General features: G+C 41.8%; 1 protein-coding gene across 2 annotated transcripts in view; it reads left to right on the forward strand.

Moving 5' to 3' along the window:
• Nucleotides 1-18,569: 18,569 nt before the first annotated feature.
• The window catches only part of LAMC2 (laminin subunit gamma 2), a 58,724-nt gene continuing 49,719 nt past the window's right edge, over nt 18,570-27,574 (forward strand). For both annotated transcript variants that reach the window (XM_058274841.2, XM_058274843.2), the window contains exon 1: nt 18,570-18,752. In XM_058274841.2, coding sequence (XP_058130824.1) covers nt 18,674-18,752 — 79 coding nt within the window. In that variant the 5' untranslated portion in view covers nt 18,570-18,673. The remainder of the gene's footprint in view (nt 18,753-27,574) is intronic.

Here is a 27,574-nt window from a genome sequence, read left to right on the forward strand (position 1 = left end):
TCTTGAGTATCTAAGAAACTATAATGACCTGTAAGATCATAAATATCTTTTGAGAGTCAGTTGTGTGAGAGGTGTCCCAGATGATAGGGACATAGCAGGGTACAAAACAGACAAAAGCCCATTCTGTTGGAGCTTACATTCTAGCAGGAAGAGACCAGAATAGAGTATAAATACATAATATTTAAATAATATAATTTATACAATATTTTAAAAGATAAAATACACAATAATGTAAGCTAGCCATATATTATACATTCCAGGTGCTGTTCTAAGTACTTTAAAAATATTAAGTCACTTAATCCTCCAACAACCTGACGAGGTGGGCCCTATTATTATTTGCATTCTACAGATGAGAAAAGTGAAGGAAGAAGAGCGAGATTATATCTTGACTGCTGGTAGGAGGTACAGCCAAGTCTTGAACTCAGGCAACCTGACTGCAGGACCTACCTCTATCTCACGCATCACATTATACTGCCTCTAAGTAACACACCAACATTTAGTGTGCTGGAAAGTGCTGTGGGGGGAAATAAAGCAGGAAAGCGAGAAAGACAGGGTTGGGGGTGGAGGAGTTGTGGAGCTTGCATTTTCCTATTAGATGGTCAGAGAAAGCCTCACTATGGAGATAACATCTGGGGAAAGACTGGAAGGATGTGAAGAGTGAGCCAGGTAGCTATCTGGAGAAAGTGCGTTCCAGGCAGAGGGTCCGGCAAGCCCAAGGTCCTGATGTGGAAGCCTGCCTGCCATGAGGCTGAGGCTGAGAGGGTAGGACAGAAGTAAGGGGGGAGGGGGAGGGGGGGTGTAGAATGCTGCAGCCTTTACAAAGACTGGTTTTCATTCAGAATGCAATGGAATGCCATTGGACGCTTGTGTGTAGAAGTGACACAATGTGAGTTATATTTGCCTCGCAGTTGAGTTAAGGTAGTCTAAAGAGGGGCAAGGGCAAATGCAGGGAGATGAGATGGGAGGCTATTACAATAACCTATGGAAAATACAAGGGGGATTGGAGCAGGGTCGTTGCAGGCAAGATGATGCTAAGTGATTATGAGCTGAAGGTAAAGTGAGGTAGCAAGATTTGCTGTGAGAGAAAGAGAGGTAAGAATGATTTTAAGATGATTGGGCTGGGAAACTAGAAGAATGGGGAAGACTGAGGCAGAAGGGATATCATGTGGTGGGAGGCAGAATATCAGGCACTCAGCTTTACACATATGATCTCAGGGATGTTAGTTACCCATCCAAATAGGAGTTTGATATGTGACCTTGGAGGTCAGGGTTGTTGTGCAGGCAAGTGGAGAGATAAATCTCAAAGTCAGCAGCAGATAGATGGTGTTTAATAAATGCTGTGAGACTATTGAGAAAATCAAGAGAGGGAATGTATGTAAACAGAAAGAAGATGAGGAAGAAGGGCTGAGCACAAGGTATTTCTGTGTTGAGGTTAGAGAGAAAAGGAGAAATCTGCAAAGTAGAAAGAAGGGTGATGTATGAGGGAGGAGAAGAGCCAGTTGAGCATGCTGTGCTGGAAACCAAGAAAAGAAAGTGTTTAAGAAGAAAAGAGTGAGCAGATATGTCAAATCTGCTGATAGGTCCAATCAGATGAGGGCTGAGAATTGGCCACTGGTGTTTACAACATATAGGTCACCCTGACATGGGTAGTTTCAGCAGAGTGGTGGGGACAAAAGTCAAATTGCAGTGGTTGAGGTGGTTTCAAGAGCGACTAGGAGGGAACAGATGTAGCTCAAGTGGTTGAATGCCTGCTTCTCACGTTCAATCCCCAATAACTCCTAAAAAACATAAACAAAAAAAACCAACTCTCATTGGAGAGAAGATAGAGCTTGAGTGCCTGCTTCCCATGTTCGAGGTAAAGGAATCAATCCAGTACCTCCTAAAAAAAAAGAAGCTGCGAAGAGCAAGTATAGACAACTCTTTTGTATTGCTCTTAAGGGAAGCAGAAAATTAGAGCAGATGCTAGATTGTAGCAGGGGTTCAAGAGAGTTGGGTTAGTTTTGTTTGTCTGTTTTTTAAATGGAAAAAATAACAGTATGCTGTACTCAGACAGGAAAAGTCTAAAACAGAGAGGGAAACCAGTGATGCAGGGGTAAGAGCCATCTTGCCCTATCAGCCTTAGATAGGGATACAGAGAGGTCATCTGTTGAAACTGAGAAGGGTAGGAATGTAGGCAACTTGTTGGATGTGGGGGTAGAAGTGTTTAGTGGAAGTTCTCTTCTGAGTGCTTCTATTTTCTCATAGTCTTAGGAAATAGGATCATCAGTAGAGTAATGATGGGGTGGGAGGGGAGACAGGTGGGAGGTTTGAGGAAAGAACAAAGTGTGAAATTGTCTTCCAAGAGAAGAGGAAAAGTTAGTGGACCAAGAAAATGGAGTTGATTGCCAGGGACATTAAGAACGCTTTTGAGATTAATGAGCCTGTATTTAAAGCCAGACAGTAAGTTGTGGGTGTATGCCAGGGAGGGATTCTAATGATGGCCATGGCATTTAAAATGGGTAAGGAGGGCTGTGATGACAAAGGAGGGCAGGAGAGCGAGAAGTGCAAAGTTGGTAAATTCAATGGATTGTAGGTCCCAGGTGGGCTGAGGTATTATTAAAGTCTGGGCACTAGAGAGAGTGAGCTTCAAAAAGCAGAGGTGGTGATTAGAGATTGGGAGCTTGGAACCGAGGTTATGAAAGGAGAGTTACTTGTAATGACAAGGTCTAGATGCGATCATGGGAATGCATGGCTGAGGTAAGGTGTATTTTACTAGAGAATTTATTTGGTTAGACAGTTAAACTTTTCCCTTTCTTACTATCCTGTCCTCATTGAAACCACCTCATTTATTTGTCCAGGAATTGTATTTCTCAATGGAAGCCAAATGAAATCATTGTTCACTGGCAGTCCCTGTTATGAATGACTTGCTGTGATTCATAGATGCCCTGGCTCTTTGCATCCTGTACATGTACACGTGACTAGTACACATGATGAGAATCCTTGATGGAAAAGGTTGAGTCCCAAATGAACATTAGAATACATACTTGGGGTTGATGAAGTATACTTGAGTAATTTCTGTAAAGCCAATGGTTTAAGTAGGACTATTTGATTAACTCTAACCAAATATTGGATGACTGTATTTCCTTTTGTGGTTGCCATGTACAGTCTGCAAATTGGCCTTATTTCAAGCATACCTCTCCAGGCAAAGAATTTGGAAACTATATATCACTAAAATCTTAACCAGAACCCTTAATTTGATTCTTTTTTCAGCAATTGAGTAAACTGAAAAAGAAAAATATCTCAAAGAACATAAGCTCATATTGATAATCTCATTTAAAAACACAACACAAAGAGCTATCTGAAATTTCCAAGTGAGGTGAAAAGGCAAGCAAAGGGCAGACAGCTTAGGAATTTGGCACGCTGTCTGTGGGCCTTACTTTGGAATTTATGCTTCCCAGTGTAACAGAGACTCATTTACAGTTTCCCTACACATGGCTCTTCTGTCCCTTTTATTGAATCTATAATTAGCACAATACTTGTTAAGTATATGTCCCAAAGATTTAAATCTTTGGTCTGTTCATCTGCCAGTTAAGCCCTGAATCTCAGCAGAGTTGCAACACCTACTCTCCAGTTCATTGTACTCACCCAGGACAACTACCAAGGATATGATGATGGGCAACGCCCATCCCAAGATACACAGTGGCTGCTGCTGCAAGCAAGGTGGTTCCATCCATCTACCCCATGGGATCTAAGCCCCATCTCACTTAAAACAGTAGGCATCACCATCCCCAAATCCTCAAGATTGGAGAATGAACTATGAACTAAAGTAGACTTACCATTATTTTATTATAGACATTATTATTCTAGCAATGGAAGAACTTTCACTATTGATATAAAGGCAGTGGCCACCAGAGGTTCTGAAGGGAGTAAGAGGGAAGAATAGGTGTAATATGGGGGCATTTTCAGGACATTGGAATTGCAGCACATGACACTGTAATGATGGATATAGGCCATTAGACATTTTTTATAACCTATAACATTGTGCTGGACAGAGTGTAAATAAACTATAATGTAAAGTATATCCCATGGTTAGTAGCAATGCTTCCATATGTGTCCATCAACTTCAACAATGTCCCACACTGGTGAAAGATGTTGTTGATGTGGGAAAGTGTGGGAGGGGAAGGTGGTGGTGCATTTGGGAATCTCCTGTATTTCTAATGTAATGTATATGCATCTAAAATTTCTTTAAAAGAAAGTAGAAAAAAAAAGGCAAGCAAAAATTTGCCTCTGTTGTCTGTATTAACTCTAGTGCTGAGCAATAACAAAAGTGTTTCAGAACCAACAAGATCCAGAATCTTCTGAAATATCATAATAATCATGCTGTGGACACTGTGGGGTACAAATAGAAGGCGCCTAATCTGTTAAATGGAAGCATGAATGGAATGTCCTGGTCTGGAAAATGAACTGCCATCCTTCAGAAAAAAATGTCAGCAAGGGTTTTAGGTAGTCAGAAATGTATTCATTGTCGACATTAAAAGATTAAACTTTCTGTTTAATCAAGGCAGATCCCGTTGGCTACAGTGCAGTAAGGGGGAAATTGAGGCGACTCTGACCTAGCCATGAAAATACTCTTTTAAAAAATCTTCACCACAACCTCACTCCTGCAAAATGTTAATGACAGGGGGACTGTGTGTGAGTGTGAGGATGGGGAGCATGTGTTTATATGGGAAATCTATACTTTCTGCATGACAACTGCTCTAATGAAAAACAAATCACTAGCACCATAAGTGCCTCCCCACCCCCTTTCTGCTCATTCTACTGGCCTGAAATAATAGAGTAAAATGCAGGCCTTCAGGTGTCTGTGAACGCACAAAGGAACAGGATAAGACAAGAAGGGAGGCCTCCATCGCCGGGCTTGCGTGATGTTCCACACTACACAACGGGTGGGCTTCCATGGAGACGTGTCAGAGCCCGGACCGCTCCGACTGAGGCCACGCCTGACGAGGGGGCACGGAAGGAAGTGGCTGGGCACGTTGGAGGGCTTTCCGTCTTGAGCGCACTCTGGAAAAATACACAAAAGCAAGCATATTTCTATGGAGCTGTGCTTGAGAAGCAAACTTTAAATTGCTTGAAGAGAGAAAAAAAATATTCTCACAGAGTGAAGACAGTGGTGGCTGAAGTGTGATCGGATCAAACAGAGGGAGGACTCTTCCAGGGTGCTCCAACAACAACCCCCGCCCCACCATTTTCTTGAAAATGAGCACCACCGAACTTTTTAGTTTTATAAGGAGTCTTTCTAAGGAAGGCGCAAAGGGATTTTCAGCTACCCAGAAAAATAGTCTAATTATTCTAATCCTAATTATTCTAATTTTAAGCCTTTAAATTTATTCTCAAGTTGGTTAGTGTTTTTCCGTCATTTTTAAGAGCATGTTACTGCCAAGTCAATCCCATGGATGTGCATCTGAGGAGAGGCATAAAGATAGCCTCCCTATGGGGTATGCTTCGAGGGGGAGCAGGATTCGTGCCTACAGCAGGAACCGAATGACTTGAAACACTGAAAAGCACATTTTCAGGATGTGCTGAAAGCAGCTAGTTTAAACTTGTCAAAGGATGCTTTTCCATTTGGCTCACAGTTATTCATTCATATTGGTTTTGACCATCCCACTCTTATTTTTTTCATTTTAATTCCCTATTCATTTTCAGGCCTTCCTGTATAAAGTTAGCAAGGCCTCACTAATTCCAGAGCTGCTGTCTCTGGTACTCAACTAGAAGACTAGGTCAGGTTTTAGAAAGTTTGTTTTCATTGTATTTCCCTGATGCTCAACTTATGACACCACAAATATTAATAATTAATTACAGGAGGTGGTGACTTTTAAGGACATCAGTTTGGGGGGAAATTGTGTGATCTTCCTCCCCAAAGCCACAAAACCCCAGTCTAATCATGAGAAAAACACCTGGCCAATCCCAGTTGAGAGGCATTCTAGAAAACACCTGGCCAGAACTCCTCCACACTGGTGAGGTCATCAAAACATGAAAATTCTGAAAAACTAACACAGCCAGGAGGAGCCGAGCCTAAGAAGACAGGACAATTGCATGTCATGTGGTGTCCTAAATGGGATTCTGGGATAAAAAAAAAAAAACAAACAAAAAACCAGTAGGCAAGAATTAAGGAAATCTGAATAAAGTACAGACTTCAGTAAATAATATTGCATCAATATTAGTTCATCATTTATAAATGATTTACCATCCCAATGTAAGATGTTAATAATAAGGAAACTGGATGTGGGTATATGGGGAGTCTTTGTACTATTGTCTCAATTTTTCTGTAAATCTAAAAATTTCTAAAAAATAAAGTCTAATTTTAAAAAATTTACTTGACTGAAAGATCCCTCAGTCAGTCTGATGTAGGCAAAAGTTGAATCATAACCCTGCTCTGTCAGGTTCTGTCAGAATCCTGTAAACATGGACTACCGGGACAGGCAGTGCTGTGAAGAGAGGTATGTTCCAAGCTCCCAGTCTCCCTGTTCTGCATCCCTTTCCCCTCATAAAGAGAAGAGTAACACTCATATTGCATGGCGCTACGTCCTTTGCCCACTTACTGCCTTTAACCTTAACAGCAGCAAGTACTATGAAGTAGGTGAGTACTATTATTATCATTATTATATCTATGAAGACAATGAGGCCACGAGATATGGCCCAAGTTCACCCTTCTGATAAGGGTGGAGCTGGGTTCCAAATTCAGACAGTCTGGTTCTCAGAGCCAGGGCTCTTAACCTCTGTGACTTCCAAACATCCCTCCCCCTGTCACTCCATCTCTCCCAGGTGTTCCAGGACTCATACCCTCTTCAACGGATATGAATGGCTGAATTGGTCATGACCCATGGAGTCAACCATACTGTATAGACTCTGTAGAGAAATAGAGGGGTTGCTGTGAGCAGGGCAGGAAAGAATCACACCTTGACGTAATGCCTGGTTTCTAATTATAAGGTTGGCTCCAATTCTACACTCAAATCACCCACAGTGACTTGGAGAAATACTGACTCCCCTCTCAAAGTCTATTCTAGCCCTAAACCGAACATTGTACTACTCATCTCCTTTCTAGGATACAACCCAACCTCTGGGCATGTTCAAGTGGTTTCCTTAATGAGCATAAGCAACCCCCCAGGTGTGCCTGGATGAGGTTTGTAAAACTGAGCATATTTTGCCCAACCCTATATTTCAGAAAGGTTGGCTCTCTTTTATTTACAAAACAAGATGAAATCATCTATATCAGCCCAAAAGATGAGCAGGCTCTCCTTTATGTTTGCAAAATATACATATAAGACTAAGAAAGTTATGGGAAACAGCAGCTTTTCAAACTCTGACTTTTCCCATAAATTTCCCTAGATGATCAGAAAGTTCACAGTTTAATAAAGACCCTTAGAGAGGCTAGGCAAAGAATGGACCTATTCAGTCACTTTAGAGAGCTTTAAAAAAAAAATTCCATCGTGACTTCCTGCTGGAAAAGTCAAAGCTAGTTCAGACCACTTGCAGGGAAGACTTCACCTCCGGAACACGCTGTTTGTTTTCAAAGTTCCCTGGGGGGTGTGGGATGGTGACAAGCTTTTCTTTTTTTCCTTTGCTTATCTGTGTTTTTAAATGTTTCTACAATGGACATGTATTGCTTCTGTCATGATGAAAATAAACAAATAAAGCTCTAAAACCGGAAAGCCCCCGATTGGTGTTTTGGCAGGAAATAGCTCACCTGGAAACTCATGATGTGGGTGTGCTGGGGGTGGTTCTCCCTGAGACTGACCAAGAGTTGCAAAGTGGTGCACCAGTTTTGGAGCGATTTATCGGGACTGCAGCAGGACGCCGGGGAATTCCCCGCCAACACCGTTGGTGGATTGAAGCTCTGGCTGACTGTTTAAGCAGTCTGGTGCCATGAAATGAACAAATAACTTGTAGACAATTCAGCAAAAAACCATACAATCAGAGTTGGACACAGATCAATGTAAGAAATTGACCCCAATTAGTCTGGAAAAGAAGAACGAGGACGAGTTAACAGGCTTCAAAAATAAAGACTTTCGAACACAATTAACAACACTGAAATATATACCTGAATGTAATTAAAATGGGGAAATGTTCAATTGTGTATATGGTAGAATAAAATTTTAAAAAAGAGAATATGGAACTATACTACACAAACGTGTAGTTAAACCATGGACTTTAATTACCAGTACAGCTATTAATAGTACAACTATAAAAATGTGCTGTCATCAGTTGTAACATGTTACACACCAATGCAAGCATTGGTGATGGGATGGTATATGGGAATCCTGTCTTTTATGCATGGTTGTTCCATAAATCTACAGCTTCTCTAATAATAAAATAATAATAAAATTAAGGTTTTCATTCTGAGCTGATGTACTGTTTCATTTTCAGCTCTGTTCAGGAAAGAATAAGAGAAAAAATAACTTTAGTTTGACCTGTGAGGAATTGAGGTCAAGTCCATTGAGGTCAGCTCTCTCTCACTGTGTAGCAGCACTGTGGCTGAGGGAATTGAATTCAGCTCCAAAGCTGGGCCCATGTTGACCTAAGCAAGGGGTCGATAAACTTTTCCTATAAAGGGCCAGATAGTAAATGACCGAGGCTTTGGATGGCCAGGGATGCAACTACTCAACTCTGCCACAGTAAGGCAAAAGTAGCCATAGATATCATGTAATGGCAGAGCTTTGGCTGGTTCCAAAAAACCAGGTGGTGGGCAGGATCTGGCCACAGCCATAGTTAGCTAACCCCTGACCTAAGCCAATCATATTCATCCCAGGAGATACTCGGGCTTAAATCCACCAGCAGGTAGCATTTTCCTGGTGACTGCTACTAGCTCACATACACATGTGGCCTAAACTGGCCCAGACAGGGAGAGGAAAGATTTTGGTTTGAAGTTTGGGGGAGAGGAGTTCGATCTCTTCCAGCCTACACGAACAGGAAAGCACAGAACCTGATTGCTACAGGCAACTACCCGACAACTTTGAGAGGAACCAGCCAGCAGAAAAAGCAGTCAGCATAGCTGAAGATAGAACTTAGATCTTTGACGATATTGTTGGACCACAGGATAATTTAACACTGCATCCCACCCAAACTCTGGGTTTTCAGTTTTGTGGGCCAATAAATTTGCTTATTGTATAAACTTGCTTTGAGTTGGAATTTCTGATACTTGCAGCTAAATGCATCTTAGCTAATAAAAAATTTGAAAATAATTTTATGGCTCTCAAAACTTGTAAACACTAAAATGAGTTAACACTTGCTTCTATAAAATTTCCTTTCCATCATTAAATGTGAAAAGCAGGGAATAAAAACTGTTATGGCCCCTGTCAGTTGCCTAGACGGTGAGCGTGGGCCCTCCAGGGGGAAGGGAAGGTTTGATTAAATAACTTTAATTTGTGGAACTGTGGAATATCTGGGTTGGAGAGGACTTTTTTTTTCCTTTTTGTTTTCACTATTAAAATATTTTAATATCAGTGTAAAATAAGATTGGAGTTTTACAAGCAGGTTTCAGAATACAAACATTGGTTTGTTTTTTTTTAAAGATTTATTTATTTTATTTCTCTCCCTTTCTCCCCTCATCCACCCCAGTTGTCTGTTCTCTGTGTCTATTTGCTGCGTGTTCTTCTTTGTCCGCTTCTGTTGTTGTCAGCGGCACGGGAATCTGTGTTTCTTTTTGTTGCATCATCTTGTTGTGTCAGCTCTCCATGTGGGTGGCACCATTCCTGGGCAGGCTGCACTTTCTTTCGCGCTGGGCAGCTCTCTTTATGGGGCACACTCCTTGCATGTGGGGCTCCCCTACGCGGGGGACACCCGTGTAGCAAGGCACTCCTTGAGCGCATCAGCATTGCTCCTGGGCCAGCTCCACACGGGTCAAGGAGGCCCGGGGTTTGAACCACGGACCTCCCATGTGGTAGATGGATGCCCTAACCACTGGGCCAAGTCCGCCTCCCCAAACATTGGTTTCTAAAATTGTTTCTCTCCCTTTCAGAAGCCCAAATATGAACACATATAAATCTTGGGAAATTTGTAAAGCATAATATTTTTTCCCTTTTCAATTAGTCTACAGTTAACAGATGTGCAAAGCAACTAATTTCCAAATCAAAAGTTTTCTGTAGGCAAAACATCCAAATAGAAATGAGCTTTTAATTTACTTATTAGCCATAAAATGTAGCAGAAACCACACTGTCCCACAAATCTCAGAAAAACCACCACAAATTCCTTTCTAGAGGATTGATGACATTCCAGTATGTAGCTCTCCCTTATTAGCATCCTGACATCCTGGTTCAATCTGTGTAAACTGATGTTGCAATTCCTGTTGCTGAAAATGCCCCATCATCTTTTTTACAGAGGTACAGCCTGATAAGGCACCTACCAACAATGCACTGTCTGAGAAATATGGATGCAAAAGAAGTACTGAGGCTTTGGGATTTCTATCTATCTTCCATAAACATCCTTGGACTTAAGTGCAGGTCTCTAGTCACTCATTAATAATCAAGCTCTGAACATAAAGTACTTTTCATGAGACTCATCTCATTTTGAGCTTTAATGTTTCTTATACTGTTATTACAGTTATCCACCATTCTTCTTAATCACTATAGCCTTTCTCAGCTGTATGAATTTATGATTTTGACAATCTATGCAATTATTTTAATAAAATAAGGGAATTTAAATTTTAGAATTGTTTTTCTTCCAAGCAGGTCAAATCTATATAGCATTAACTTAATCATCTTCTTAATCCTCTTAAGGAGTAATGTAGATAAGATATAATTTCTTTTGTCATATTAATATTTAAACTGAGATATAGAAAGGTGAGTGCAGCCTCACAAAATAAATATGAAACGTGTCATTCATGTCATTCATTCATTCAAAAAGATAATACCAAGGGCTTACAAGAGCCAGGCACTGTGCTCTATTTTGCAATCATATAAAGTCTTCCTTGTTGTGGAGTTTATATTCTAGAAGGGGAGACAGATAACAGACACATATCTTATGTTGGGTTGTGATAAGTGGTGAGAAGAAACCTGAAACAAAGTAAAGGAGTAGTGACTGCTTGCCCAAGGGTGGGAGGTGGCCTTTGTGCAGAGTCATTCTAAGATGGAGTTGAACCCTGCAGTAGAACCTGCCTCCATGTTCGAGAAACAGCAAAGGGGCCAGTGTGGCTGGAGCAGAATGAATGAGGTCAGAGGGGTGGGTGGGGCATGTCATGTATGACCTTATAGGACACACAAGGACTTTTGGTTTTATTCCGAGAAGGATGGAAACCATCAGAGGAGCTGCCATTTATAAGATATATTGGAGTGATTATAATTAGTTCATTGTTCTCTTTCAATGCAACTTACTAACCAGGACAAATCTTTGAAACTGTATCTCATGATATTTTCTCTTCGGTTCCCTTCCTGCCTGGGAGAGTATATTTCTGTGGCACTTGGTCTTATCATCTTCTTCCATAGATTATGGATTATGTACATAGATTATATAGAGCGGACCTGTATGCAGGCTAGTTTAGGAAAAGGGAAGACGAGTCTAAAACTTGGCAGAAAAACATGGCCACGAAACACGTGGCCATGGAACTCTGCCTGGAAAAGCCCTTGGGGGACTAATAAGGCTGCCTGAAGAACCCCGGGAGAACCCACCATGAGAGCCCCATTTGGAATGAGAGCTCATTCAGGGAGTCAAAGGAAAGCCCTGGATACCCTCCTCATTGAGCCCCCTGGGGAACTGACAGGCGGGGTAATCAATCAGAACAGCAAACAGCTGGGACCCTCCCCTGAACATTATCGAGGGGAGGGATAATCAGTAGCTTCAAGGGTAACCACACAAACGAAATCTCTCTCTCTGCCTGGAGCAGCCCCCACCTACACCTGGGGATGTGTAATCTGTTATTTTCTCCTGTTTTTGTTCTCTTCTCCCATTTTCTCAATAAACTACTGGCCTAACTAAACTGGCGTGTTCTTAAATTCCTTTATGTGGCATAGCCGAACCTAGAAGAATCTGGCTTCACAATCATTTTGGTTTAAATAGTTTGAATCACTGTATTAATTCTTTCTATTTAATTTAAGTAGACATTTGGGGCTGTGAAAAATTTTTTAAGTTAATGAGGAGCGTTTCTAGAATTCTCTGTGATTATTTGCAGCTCTCCCCATAATCGCAATGCAATTTAATAGGTTCACCCTTTCACAAAAGCTGGATCCAATCTGCTGGCTTCCTGCAAAAGAACCACCCAGGAATGTTTGGGGATTTCTGTGTAATCCGGACCTGAAAAGCTGAACCCAAGGATATAACTACTAAATTCTTGAGATCTTTCAGGCTGTGCAGACTCTTTCACTCTGCAGAAAAGAGATTCCAATCATTGTAGGGAGTTCAGGAATTGGGGTACTTGATAAGGTGCTCTTATACCAGGACTAAGGTATCAGATGAAGAGAAAGCCATGCAGGACATGACCGGATGATGTAAAAGGAGATTGTCTAAGAATCTGATGTCCTTGCAAACTGAAGAACAGCAAAAGGTAACATGAAAAGGAAAATGCACCCCTAACAGGCAAACTTTATTGCTGATCTGCAGGAGAGGAGTTGTTGTGAAATGTGATGGATGTTGTAAGTAGTAGGGATTTCATATTTTATTTGAAAATCCAACTCATTTGTTTTAAATGAGGAAAGGGTGTGTTTATCCAGGAAAAGGCTTAATTAGTTTTTTATTATAGGTGAATGATAACTCTGGAAAGAGATTTGTGAGAGAGGCTGAGTAACCTCAAAATGAAGATAACGTAAGCACCTGCCACCTAGGGGTGGTGAGGAATGAACTCTACAACCGTGGAAAGGCACCCAGCACTGAGCTGCATACATGCAGAGATCCAACACGCGTTGGCTCTCGTTATTGTAATGGTCACAAATGTTATCAGATGAATGAAATATGCCCAAAGCTTCTTATCAAAAGGTTGACTCTAAATGCTAAATGCTAAAGATTGGACTCTAAATGCTAGAGAGTTTTTCAGACTTCATAAATTATTAAAGGCAGAAATGTTCCAGGATTTACATTCAGAAGTACATCTAGAAACATTGTTTCCTAGACTCATTTCTTCATTGGGAAAGGCAGGGGTGGGGGCCTCTGATTATGACAGCCAACTGCTCACTTCAGTTTAAACCTGTCAAGCCTGCAGGTGATAGGGCTCTGACTCCACCATTTCATCCAGAGAAGAATTTTCAATGGGGCAGGCCCCTTTACCTTTCTATTCAAATCAATGTCTATAGTCCTAAATATTAGAGTGGTGGAGGGAACACAGGCAGTGTTTAATCTACTCATCAACATTTCACAGGCTGGCAGGGACCCACAGGTTAGTCCAAGGGTACATAATAGCTGGCACTGCCCTGAAATCCACTCCACTTCCCTCTCAGAATCTTTCAACCTCTGCTCTATTTTTTACTGTTTATTTTGTCTTTTTGTAAGCATGTGTCCCTCCTCTACCTATCCCTCCCTGTTTGTGGTGCTGTTGAAAAAAACAGTTGATTTTAATATTTCTGTCTGTAGTAGCTGCACCAAAAATGCAAATGAAATTGTTCTTTGTGGGTAGCTGTTGATTCCCTGCCATGCCCCTGGCTAGATCAATCACCAGCCAGCCCCAGGAAAGGAATAAATAAAAGGCAGTACTTGGCTGGCCTTTCCCCCTCCCTGAACACTGTATAAGTTTCCGCATAAAATTGCTTGCCACTTCGGCCTTGGTCTTGATTCAGAGAACGTTGTTTTCTGGAGTCCCGCCAACTCGAGAGAATTTGCCCAGGCGATCCAGGAAACACTGAACTGTTTCCTTTTATGGACGTTTTCCTTTACCAATTAAGAACAAAGGAGGAGGGTTTTGTGTTTTCTCCCCCCAATTGTTATATTTTATGTTTAAAGTATGTATGCAAATGCTGGCGCAATGTCTGTTGCTGGCATGCTAACCGCCAGTGCTTCAATTTTTATCATAAGTGTATTTGAAAGCCGGTGACATGCCAGACATTCCTTCTGAAAGTTAACTAAGGTAATGATCAAGGCAAAAGTCAACATGTCACTTGTAATCACATTTGGGGGGCGGGGGTGAGAGAGAGTGTTCTATGCAGTGATTTACACGGTATTGTAAAACAAGTCTCCTGGGTGATGACTGACGAGCAAACACAACGATGGACAAAGGGGACTTCCAGGGCCTCGGCATTTCCAGCCACGCCCTGTGGAAACACCCCAGTCCCTTTCCTGCTCTACGGTTGGAAAACCTCTGTACAGAACCAGGTATTATACTCTGCGAGAATGAGTCAGCTTTGGAGAAGACTAGACGAAAATCCAAGTGCTGACTCCCTAGAACAAAAGCCAAGAGGCAGGTTTGAAATTCATGTCCCTAAGCAAACATTTCAGAAAGGCAACTCTTTTGTAAACTGCCTGAAGAAACAGGTTTCCAGAGGAGGGGCGACCCTGCAATTCTTGGGTGGTATTTCTGCCTGAGGGCCTGAGGGGGCAGTTCAGAGCTTACCCCAACCAGCGGCGATGCCCGGGCTGGACCTGGTTCTGTGGCTTGTCAACCTTACACAGACATGTGGAATGTTTCCAGGGGTGGGCTCGAGTTTGCACAATTGAACTGAAGTACCGTTTTACTTATTAGATTTTTTTTGAGGTTTTCTCTTATTTTTTTTATCCATTTTATTGACTTATTTATATACAATCATATTTACCTACTTTGAATGTACAGTTTGACAAGTTTTGACCACAATCATGGTATTTCAGAATATTTCCTTCAGCTCCAAAATTATCCTCCCTATTGCAATCAATGCTCTCTCCTGGGCAACCAGTAGCCTGCTTTCTTTCACTGTAGTTTTGCCTTTTCTAGAATAGAACAAGGTCTTTTTTGCCTGACTTTCACTTTGCACAGTGCCTTTTAGAGTCATCTGTGTTATGTTTGTATCAGTAGCCCATTCTTTTTATTGCTCAGTAGTAGGAAATTGACTTTTGCCAGGATTTAGGAGCAAATAATTTTTGAGTCATATAGAAAAGCAATTAGGCTTACATTGCCTCTTTGAAAAGCATTTGTTAATCAATAAGTTAACCAATCAGAATACATTCAAATCCATTTTACCATTATATTTTCCCGACTTGTAAGATCCCATCCTGCCTTATTTAAAGTGAGGTTCCTAGTGCAAAAATACTAAAACACTAGGCAGACAAATCTGAATGTGCAAGAAATTTCCAGATACATAGCAAAAAGACAAATGTATGGTAATTTGGGCATGAACCTGGATTAGTACAAGAGTCTCATGGAAGTTTAAAATTATGATTAAATAATAATTAGGGAAGCGGACTTGGCCCAATGGTTAGGGCGTCCGTCTACCACATGGGAGGCCCGTGGTTCAAATCCCGGGCCTCCTTGACCCGTGTGGAGCTGGCCCATGTGCAGCGCTGATTTGCGCAAGGAGTGCCCTGCCACGCAGGGGTGTCCCCCTCGTAGGGGAGCTCCACGCACAAGGAGTGCTCCCCAGTAAGGAGAGCCGCCCAGTGCAAAAGAAAGTACAGCCTGCTCAGGAATGGTGCCGCGCACACAGAGAGCTGATGCAGCAAGATAACACAGATTTCCGTGCCACCGACAACAACAGAAGCAGACAAAAAGAACACACAGCAAATGTACACAGAGAATAGACAACTGGAGTGGGGGTGGGGGGGGAAGGGTAGAGAAATAAATAAAAATAAATCTTTAAAAAAATAATTAGTAGAAGGGCTGAAGTGAAAATCCCATCTTTTTCATATGTTACTTAGTAATTATAACAAGGAAAACCTGGTGCTGAGTCAGTTACAATAATAATAACTATTATTATAGAAAACACATTATACATTAACTCATTTAATTTTCCCCAAAACCCTTTGAGCTAAGTGTTCTATTATTATCCCATTTTACAGATGAAGAAATTGAGGCCCAGAGAAAACAAAGAAACCTGGCACCAATGAGTTGTGAGGCTAGGATCTGGCCTCAGGGCATCTGCTCCAGAATCTTCCTTTTGACCACTAGAGCACTCTTAACCCCAGCAGTGCATTAGAGAATTCTCAGGCTGGTTAAGGAGGTGGATATTGTTCCTGGGCAAGGCAGGAGCTTAACTAGAGCAGGAGTCTCAAGCCTGAGTTGTAGAGGTGTGTAAATGCTTGAAGAGGCCCAGGATAAGGTAATAAAAATTGGTAGGAATTGAGAAAAACTAGAGAGAGCCTGTATAAAGGCATTTGCATTTTTTAAACAAATTTTAAAACAGTCTACTGTTCACACAAAAGAAGTTACTGGTCGGTCTTGCTGCCCATTTGCTTCCCTGGTCCAGGTGCCCTCTGGGATGACTTTCAGAGCTAACATCTTAGGAAAATCAGAAATATTTCTTTAGAGTATATTATGACTTGGCCTTGTTGATGTGTGCCAATAGTCTACAGTCTCATCAAGTTGTAATGGCCATTGATAAATAGCCAGTGATGTATCTTGAATGCATCCAGTATTGTGAATTTGTCTTTTTTTATAGTCCTTTTTTCATCTGACTTAACAAAGAGTTTATTAATAATGTCGTGTTTTAAGAACATGGACTCTGCAGCTAGACTACTTGGTTTTTTAATTTTGGCTTTGTCACTTATTAGCAGTGTGACTTTGAGCTTGTTACTTAATCTTCTTGTACCTTGATTGTTCATCTGTAGAATGGGAGAATGAATAATACACCTGACTCAAAGGGTTGTTTTGAAGATTGTATTATTATGTGTAAAGGATTTACTATAGTGACTGACTGACAAATGGTAGGTACAACATATGTGTTAACTATTATTATTACTATGGTCCAAAAATGAAGTGAGATGAAACTATCTGTTTCTAACTTTTGAGATATAATAAATCACAGTGATCTGTGCTAAAATGAAGTGATCATCAAAGCTTTATTTTGCAGAGGTTCCTTGTTTCTGTGGGACTGTTGGGCATTGCACAAAACACTGATGGGAAAAAGTGCAAGGAACCCAGCACTGAGGGACATGATGTCAACCTCACCAAGCACCAGCTGTGGAAGGAAAATCCTAAATATCTGATCTCTGTGCACTGAAACTTTGGCAGTCTTCGGACACTATGAGTTCTGAGAGAGAAGAATTTTTATGTTGTTTGTTTGACTCCTGGTAGAGTAGATGAGAATCGAGCTTGGGCTGAAGAAATTGGAGTTTCCTTGTGCTTCCTCATTTTCTGTTGTTGGAGATTTTAGAGTGCACGTTAGCCAGCTCGTGGTAGCCTGCCTTGCCCCTGTTGTTTTCTTTTGCTGTATTCAGAGCCCAGTTGCTCCGGAACACACAGCTCAATCTCCAGCTTCTGTAAAAGCCATCCCTAGCTATCCCAGCCAGTCTGCACTGGTCTGGATTACATGCATATACTGATATTCTTACACCCTTAGACAATTACATACGGTCTTACATCATTTGTTAGTTGTCTTCTGTTATTACCATCCATAGAAAAATCTAGAGAACATTCCTTCATTTAGTCAGCCAACAACTGTTTGTTGAGGGCTTTCGCAGACCCTGATAACAAGAAGTAGGAATGGTGGTTCTGGACAGATTGCATTTATATATATGTATTAACCTCTGATACTTTAAAAATCTCCACTAGAAACAAAGCCTTTTCCTTAAGAGGAATCCACTCTGGATTATTGGCCCCAGCCTCCTTAGGGGAAGGGACAATTTAAGACATACCAAAAGGTGCGGTTTTCTTAATATTATTCACTTTACCTAACACTGGACTAGGGTGATACAGTTGGTCTCAACAAACATTTTCTAAAGGGCCCATAGAGAATGGCATGAGAAATATATCCCACGAAGTAAAAGGAAGATGAAATCGGAATTCTTTTCTTATTCATCTCAACAGAACGTTTATGGAGCACTGACTGTATGCCAGGTACGAAGGCAGATCTAACCTTCATAGGGAGGCCGACTGGCCAACAGATGATTTAATGAGATGTGTGCTCAGGTGGTCAGGAGGTTGTGGGGACCCAGGAGAGGCACCCTTGGTCCAGCCCGATGATGGCGAGGGAGAGAGTGAGCTGGTAGCAGAGAGGGTGGGCTGGGATAGGACTGCTGTACTTCAGAGAGATGTTCACCCTGGCCAGGGGGTGGACAGGACCCTGTTGTGACTGTGGAACTGACCTGCCTTCCTTGATGCGGTCAGACCGGGGCTGACCAGGGCTGCTGGAATTTCTGAGTTTGTGGGCCTGCCTGTTGAGAAGAGGGCGGGCTACTATCTACCTCTATGAATTCCGACCTGGTCCACCGTGGGAGGGAAGGAGGTCTCAGGGGATCTGGCACATTCCTCCAGGAGCAGCCCTGAGCCGCAGCCTCTGCACCACACCCCTGGCGGGGCCAGGTGTGCGCCCTTCCTGCAGCGAGGGGGGCACCCCGGGGCTGGGTGAGCGCTTTTACGGCTGGCTCCGTGCGCGCAGCGCGTTTGTCTGCCTCCTGAGGGCTGGGTCTCCTTATTCACAGGTGAGTCACACCTTGAAACACAAGCTCTCTTCCTGTCAGGACTGAGTCAGGTAGAAGAGTCGATAAAACCACTTGATCGGGGAAAAGGAAGGCACTACGCAGCGCAGAGTGACAACTACCAGCCTCGAGGCTCCGGGCAGCGACCCCTGCCGCGGTGGACTGCGCCGCCCCGGCCATGCCTGCGCTCTGGCTGCGCTGCTGGCTCAGCTTCTCGCTCCTCCTGCCTGCGGCCCGGGCCACCTCCAGGAGCGAAGGTGAGTCGGCTTTAAGAAGCAGAACGCCTGGGCCCTGGTCTGTGATCCTGCCTTTCTCTGCAGACCGGGAGGGCTGTACGCACCCCGGAGGATCCCCACTTCGCGGAGAACCTCTTTAGTGCTCTCTCCTTCTTCCCCATTACAGGCTTCTCCTGAGATCGGTTTAAAATGAGTGTGAGATATACAAAGCTGTCTGAATTCTGAAAAACGTGAAGCCAAGATTGTGCCAAGCCAGGGTTTTCCATACTTTACAAATGTTCCTTACAAATGTTCCTTCTTGATTTTGTTTTTGACCAAGGAGCCCCTGTTTTAATCAGTGATGTGTTGGTATATAAATTCTTTTTTTTTTTTCCAAGAACAAGGACTGACTTTTTATTTTATTTTTATACGCATGGATGAGCAGATGAAATTCAGAGAGACGAAAATGAATATTAAGTTTCAGTCTGTTAAAGATTCCAAAACGGGGAAGACACTAAACCTCCGTATCACAGCTGCTAATGGAATCACTAGAAGGTTGTCAAGCTTTAGGGATGCTTTTAAAGTACAAACTCTGATACATGCGAACTCCTTCGATGATTAAATTAAGGTTAAAGACATCTCTAAAAAGGTCCCTCTGCTCAAACCACTGAATAATCAGTCATTAGCACTTTAGATGTAAATAAACAAACAAATGGAAATAATCCAGGTAATGTTGAAGTTCAAATGTGGTAGAAATTAAAGACAAAGCTTTTTTCTATTAAGGAATGAATGGCTTATTCCAACTTGCTCATAATTCCCAAGTCATTAATTTTTATCACTGAAATAGGTATATAAATTCTTTCCCCAGTGTATGCTTTCATTAAGGGGATTTTGGTGGGAATGTTTTCTATGACAGTGAACAACACAAAGATTGGAAAAGAACCTCTTCAGTAGTCCTCCTGGAATTCATATTTCGTATTTAAGATAGAAAATGAGCCTTGAAATATTAACAATATTTTACTTTTGCATAATGTCACTTTTCAAATACTTTCATCTACTGTTCGTTCAACAGGCATTTGTTGGGCACTTACGTCACATCTCATTTTAAATTATCCAGGACACGCAGTGATTGGCGTGTCTTGAGAAGTTGAGGTCATGTAAATAAAACACTCTGAGAAACCTAGCAACGGCTTACTGTATGCCTGTGTCAGCTGTGACAACATATAACGGGTGTTTTCCTTGTTGCTTAGTCTTACCGATGATATTTGCTTTCATGATTACCCCAGATTTTTACGTTTGTATTGCTTCCTGCACCTGATGGCATTTCATTAGGCATTTCAATAGGTCCAAGGCCAAGAGCCATTTTCACATTTGTGCGTGTGTGAACATGAGACAATGTCATGTGCAAATGAATTTATATTAGACATTCCATTTATTACTGTGCAGTCTGGATGATTCAGGCATGAATTGTATTTGAATGGCATGAATAATATTTTAGCATGAATTTTAATATGCATTCAGACCCTTTTACCCCCTAAAATAGTCTTGGAATTAACTTCCAGATATCACCCCTGATTACCATTTAAAATACCAGTTACGAAAATAGTCATGTAGAGTAGGTTCCCTTAGGGTTAGGACAAGTAGCCTTACCTAGTAGAAATATCTTAAAAGTAAGGGTAGTCTCTCTGAATATCAGAATTCCAAAGGACTGCTTACAGATTGACTACTGGAACCCCTTGATTTTAAAAATGAGAAAACAGGCAATTATTGGCAGAGATGGGACTGTCACTCCATCCAGGGGTTCTTAGGTTGGAACATTTTTTGCCACATTATGAAGTGACAAGGGAAAAAGGTACATATTTTTTACATGATGTGTAGTTTTGCAGCAATTTCCCCCTCAGCCATAGTTCAGTGTGTGTGTGCTACCATTAAGTAACAAAATAAATACTGTGGGGGTACTATCAGTTGATTAATAAAACCAGACTCAAGAGGACAGAGCCGAGACTCTTACTTCCCAAGGACGTATGAACTTCCTACCAGTCCATCTAGATCTTTAAGAAAGACGTTAGTGTTCAGGTTCATTTTCACACGTTCTCCTTTCTTGGACATGGACTACTTAATATCTTTGGTTCCCTCCTCAAAGTGCTGTGTTTCTGGGGTTCAATGAGAGGATAAAAAGTTTAGTGTTTGGATAGAGAACACATGCTTTTCTGTTTGTGGGATGCTGTGATGTGGTAGAAGTTGGACTTGCCACTCCCCCAAAGTAACCTGCCTCTGAAGGTCCCATGAGCTGCTTGTATGAGAGCTTGAAACAATGTTGTTGCTTCGCTTTGCAGGGGAAACTATGGTCTTGGGTGTAATTGGGAACATTTTCAGCATTTGGTCAAAGTAGCACAAGCTTTAGAGTCAGCCTGAAATGGGTTCAAATCTTGGCTCATTCATTTACCAGATCCTTACTAGTAACCTTTCAACCACTTGGGTCTGCTTCCTTGCTTGTTACATGGAAGCAATAGCATGATGCAACCTTCTGGAATTGTTGAAAGGAGGAGGGACAATTGTAAAGTGTCTAAGAATGCCTGGAACCACATTTCTTTAAAAAGGCCTGAGCCAACAGCTGAGGTATAGAGAACTTGGATGCCAAGAGATAAGTGAGAACATTTATGTAATTGAAGTATCTTTTGAAAAATAAAAAACAGTGAAAAAATAAAAATAAAAAGAGATAAGTGAGAAAGATAAGGCTTTGTTTGATGTGAAAAAAAAAAAGTGGCCTGTAGCCCCAACGGTCTGGATCACAGTTTGGGTGGGGTGGTATGCCTGGAGAAGAGTCAGAAGGAGATAGGGATAAGACTAGAAAAGGGGTCAAAAAATCAGATTGTAAAGGGCCTTTCATGCCAGGCTGTGCAGTTGGGATGGTACCTTGTAGGCAGAGGAGATTTGTGGGGGGTTTGTAAGCAGGAATGGGCACGATCAGATTCATGTTTTATAATAGAAAGGTCACTCATGCTGGGAGGATGGAGTAGAGCAAGGAGAACCAGACAAATGGTCTTTGCAGTAATCCAACTAAGACAGGATCCAGACTTCCCTCATGGCAGTGAAAGCAGCAGAGACAGTTAGAAGGTAAAATCAAAAGAATTTGGTGATCTGGTGAGTGTGCTTGTTCAGGATATGGGTAAGAGAGAATTGTGAAAAAGAAGGAAGGGTTCAAGATTGGTCCAGGCTTCTGGGTTGTGTGACTAGACAGTGCCATTCCAGGAGACGAGGGCTATCAAAAGATGGGATTTGGGAGCCAGGTTGGCCAGAGGGCGGAGAAAAGGAAATGAGTCCCTGGGGGGACCTGTTGAATTTCAGATGCAAGTGAAGACACCCAAAAGCCCCAGTATCTGCTGAATGAAGCTATGACTTTGACGTTTAGCAGAAAAATTTGAAGTATAAATTTGGGAGCCCATAGGCAGGAGACAAAGCCTTGACAATGGATGAGATAACCTGGGAGGTAGAGAGAAAAGAAACCTCAACACTTAAAAAGGAGATAGAGGAACAATGATGGAGAAGGAGGAGGAGTGAGCTTTGAGGATAAAGGAGCGCCAAGAAAGAGGAATATTTTGTTAGCCAAAGAAAGAGTTCAAACGGCATAGGAGTAATATCTGGTATTCACATTCCTGAATATATACATTAAAAGGATGAGGACTAACATGACACTGTTCGTTTAGCTATCAGGTGAATTTTAAAGCAGCTATTCTCATGGGATGGTGACCTCAGAATACAAGATTAGAGATCACTAATTTGAGTTCTTAAGTATCCAGAGACCTGAAAAGAGGTGTTGCAGATTGTGGAAAGGACCCTTGGAAAGGTTAACTGTCCCTCCTAAATTCTATCATCTAAACTGTTGAAACGGTATAGCTCTGGAGTAAGACCACCTGGATTCCTAGTTCCATCATTTATTAGTTGGGGACTTGGGCAAGCTACTACCCCTGCTGCTCCATTTCCTCATCTCTAAAATGGGGATAATAATTTTTGTGATAATGACATGGAAAGGCACGTGGCACAGTGCCTCGTAAGCACTCAGCACATGTTCAGTATTGTTGTTATTATAACTGACTCTTCTGCCAGTACTGAATGTGGGCATATTGCTTTCTGAGTTTTCAATGGTGCTGTTTTTGAAGGGGCTCCTCTTCACTCTCCTTTCATCAACCCAAGAAGGGTGATGAGGAATCCTTCTGCCCAGGCCTTAGATGTACTCCAGCTTTTGCCTGTTGAAAACAAATGCAATACCTGATGATGAACCAAAGCAGACGGGAATTCGGGATTGGATTTCATATCATCCCTTCTCTCTACCTCTTCTCATCCACTAGACTTTCTCACATCCAGATTCAGTAAACCTCGACAAAACCAGATTTGGCAAATCTATTGCTCTCTAGAACATGCACAGATATAGAATAACCCCAGATAAGATAGTCTCCATTTCCCAATGGGAAGACCTCCCGCCAAAAAAAGATTTTTGGCCAACTCAATTATTTATTTATTTATTTTTAAAGATTTATTTATTTATTTAATTTCCCCCCCTCCCTTGGTTGTCTGTTCTTGGTGTCTATTTACTGCGTCTTGTTTCTTTGTCCGCTCCTGTTGTCGTCAGCGGCACGGGAAGTGTGGACGGCGCCATTCCTGGGCAGGCTGCTCTTTCTTTTTCACGCTGGGCGGCTTTCCTCACAGGCGCACTCCTTGCGCGTGGGGCTGCCCCACGCGGGGGACACCCTTGCGTGGCACGGCACTCCTTGCGTGCATCAGCACTGCGCATGGGCCAGCTCCACACGGGTCAAGGAGGCCTGGGGTTTGAACCGCGGACCTCCCACATGGTAGACGGACGCCCTAACCACTGGGCCAAAGTCCGTTTCCCTGGCCAACTCAATTATGAAAACATTTAGTGATGTAGATTCAGTAGTCAAATGTCTCTATATTTCATTTAGTAAATTTATTACACAGACATATTTAAAGTCATGTAAATTATAAAATAGGTATTCTAAGAAGTATTTGTTCATTCACATTTCATAAAGTAATTATGTTTAAACTCTTTACATTCATCTTCAACATTCATGTGTTTATCATTCCTCAAGCCACTTTAGCACTTTACTTTGGACCAGGAGGTTTGAGATGATACATCTCTACTGGAATCTGTTTTTGATGCTGTCTCTGGAAAGTACACTGATTTCATAACATTAAAATGGTTTTAAAATTATCCTAATATTTTTGGAAGTGACATTTTTAAAAAATCAAGAAAAAAAAATCATAAGCTCTTATCCATTAAAAAAAAAAAGATCCTTAAGCACACATGGTGATCTTCACAGTATAATCATCTTGAAAAGGTGTGTTTATGATAACTTCAAGCCCTCACAGCCATGAGACTGTGCACAATTATGAGAACTGTGTTAAATAGCATATCCTCTACTTTACTGTAAGTACCCAAAACTGCATCGATTGAGGTCACTGCAGACTAACATTTCTTCCCCATACAATACTTTATTTTTAAAATAAGTAATGGAGAAAGTGCCCTAAAATATGAGAGATTTTGGAAGGTCATAAATGTGACACCCCTCTCCCCCGCCAAAGGAATAATTTTGGAAAAATAAAAACATTTAGCCTTATATTCAAGCACATGCAGTAAGTGGGCATATAGAATTGTGTTAGAGTGTGAGCTGGAAATTCCTATGTAGGATTAAATTCTGGATGTCCTTTTTTCTCAAAAGCTGAGAAAGAATTTTTATTCGTGATCATTGTTTATGGGAAAGTCAGAGGCATGACATTAAGGCATTGAGGCAATCCTGGGGATATTTTTCCTATTTAAGTTCTTAGTGACTCAACAGTATGACTTTTTTTTTTATCCTAGAGAAATTTTCAAGGAAAAGACTTGAATCATCTATTACACACCAGTGGAAATAGGAGCTCCACAGATTCTGTGATACTCTAATTTAGTCATAAATTAGACCTAGTAGATATTGAATCATTTCTTGACTGTGTTCTAATATAACCCCAGGTAGATGACATAATATTTGAATCATATCCAAAGCCAAAAGCTAAGTCTTTTCTGTGTCCGTGGGTGACTATACGTCTGCACATGTACCTTCCCAACAAACATGCCCTTATATCACAGGTACGGAGGAAGAGAAGACTGGGTCTTCCTCCAGCACTGATCAGTGCAAAGGCTCTAGTCTTTCCCTTCTGCTATGTCAGAGGAGAAGTGGAGAGCAATTGACTAAAGCTCTATGTATGCTGGACTCCTTTAGGGCTGGCAGACAACTGAAGGAATCCCAACTGTTTTTGTTTCCAGATTTTATTTTTATGTATCGTGGGAATATGGATCTCCACATTCTGAAAAAAATCAAATTGCAGCCAAATGCTTTCCCACAACTAGCTTAAAAATTGCAAGATCATCTAAATCTTCAGTTGCACTCATATGGGGTGTTTCTTACAAAAAGCTTTGCACGTGTCACTGCATTTTTTCCCCCTGTGATGCAATCTTAGATCTAAAATGAGAGTGGATTTTAGGGGTTCTCTCATAAGGCTTTTCATTTTATAAATGAGGCAAATGACACTCAGGGAGGTGAAATAATTGCTCAAATTCATAGTTGGTTATAGCAGAGCTATTATTATGCAGCTTGGAATTGACCAAGTGATTCAGTTTAAAAAAAAAAAAAAAAAGAACAGTTGAGGGATGGTGGAAAAGCTTGCTGTTTTCCTAGTCATTATTCTTCAATGACTGGTGATACTTTGAATCTATGTATGCTTACTTGTGTCCAGAGGTGGCTTTTCTCTCCCTGCTAGTCTGTTGGTATAGATTTTGGATTCTCTTCAGGAATCATGGTCAGTTTCATGGTCTGAACACTGACCACATAAACTTTACACATACTTACTGCTATTTCTTTTATTTTTTTTAAGATTTATTTATTTATTTATCTCCCCTTCCCCCCACCCCCCACTCCAGTTGTCTGTTCTCTGTGTCTCTTTGCTGCGTCTTCTTTGTCCCCATCTGTTGTTGTCAGCGGCACGGGAATCTGTGTTTCTTTTTGTTGCATCATCTTGTTGTGTCAGCTCTCCCTGTGTGTGCGGTGTCATTCCTGGGCAGGCTGCACTTTCTTTTGTGCTGGGCGGCTCTCCTTACGGGGCGCACTCCTTGCGAGTTGGGCTCCCCTACGAGGGGGACACTCCTGCGTGGCACGGCACTCCTTGTGCACATCAGCACTGCGCATGGGCCAGCTCCACACGGGTCAAGGAGGCCCGGGGTTTGAACTGCGGACCTCCCATGTGGTAGACGATGCCCTAACCACTGGGCCAAGTCCGCCGCCCTTACTGCTATTTCAAGTCACTACCAGTTTTCCCTTGGTTAAAGGGGTTTCCCAACATTTAAGTCTTTTCTCATCCCAAATAGACTGGTTTAGTTTGTGATTGCAGCAGGTCCAATGAAAATCTGAAGTTGCAACTCTTGCCTCAACCAAGGGCTTGTACCGTGGTGGGAGGGGAGTCTTCACCTGCTGAGATCTGCTGGGACCCAAGCTGGCCTGGCATGGGAATGGTAGAGGAGCAGCAGCACATTTGGTCAACTGAGATACAGGCAACATTGCTCCCACTCCCAGGGAACCCATTCTCTTCTTGGAACATTTGCTATTTCTCTTTATGGGTACATAAAGGTTAGATCCCAAGTGCTCATTTAATATTTTTTTTACAGCATTACAATTTTAATGTATCCTTTTCTAATGCATACTTTTTGTTTAGAAAAAATCTTTAAAGAAGATGCTATTAACATACTCCATATGTATTTTCCCAACATTGTAAATGTACATGAATTGCCATGTACATGTACATAAAAGTACAAGTTATTTTATCAACGCTGAGAACATAGCAGTGCTTAGTTTGACCTCTGATGAACACACATACCTAAATACTTGTATGTTTGTTTAAGGGATGTTGCGATAAAAATCTATAGCTGATCTTCTTGTACCAAAACATGAAATGCATAGAAGCAATGAAAGGGTTAAAAAGAATTTATTTATTGGCTGACTTTTTTTTAGAGGGAGAAACCCACATTTATGTATTTTCCAGTTATCTCCAAAAAACGTTTCAGGGAAGCGGATTTGGCTCAGTGGATAGAGCATCCGCCTACCATATGGGAGGTCCAAGTTTCAAACCCAGGGCCTCCTGACCCATGTGATAACAGCTTATCACACGCACAGTGCTGATGCAGGCAAGGAGTGCCGTGCCATGTAGGGGTGTCCCCCGCATAGGGGAGCCCCATGTTCAAGGAGTGTGCCCCATAAGGAGAGCAGCCCAGCGCAAAAAAAAAGTGCAGCCTGTCCAGGAAGGGTGCCCCATGCACGGAGAGCTGACGCAGCAAGATGACACAACAAAATGAGACGTAGATTCCAGGTGCCTCTGACAAGAATACAGGCGGACACAGAAGAACACACAGCGAATGGACAGAGAACAGACGACTTGGGGGCGGGGGGAAGGGGAGAGAAATTTAAAAAAAATTTTTTTCAGTTCAAATTAGAATTTGCTTTTTCACTTTTCTTTATTCAGACTCTTCATAGGGGATTTTGTTCCTTTTGTTCCTCTTAGTTTCACGTGTCACCTCTAGCTATCCTGGACTTTAATTGCTTTATTCCAGATACTTCTTAAAGAAACACATGACACCCTGTTGCAGACCATGTAGGAAATGCTTTAAGAGCACGGAGCTCTTTGAAGAACTGACAAATGTCCTTTGCATATAGGCATGCTCTTCTTTATAGATGACCTCTTAGGAATATAGAAATACCTATTTTCTGGGATCAGAGGGGTGTGGGGTACATGTGGGTGGATGAATACTTTTATATAAAATC

Source organism: Dasypus novemcinctus, chromosome 13, assembly GCF_030445035.2.
Source record: "Dasypus novemcinctus isolate mDasNov1 chromosome 13, mDasNov1.1.hap2, whole genome shotgun sequence".
Lineage (NCBI taxonomy): Eukaryota > Metazoa > Chordata > Mammalia > Cingulata > Dasypodidae > Dasypus > Dasypus novemcinctus.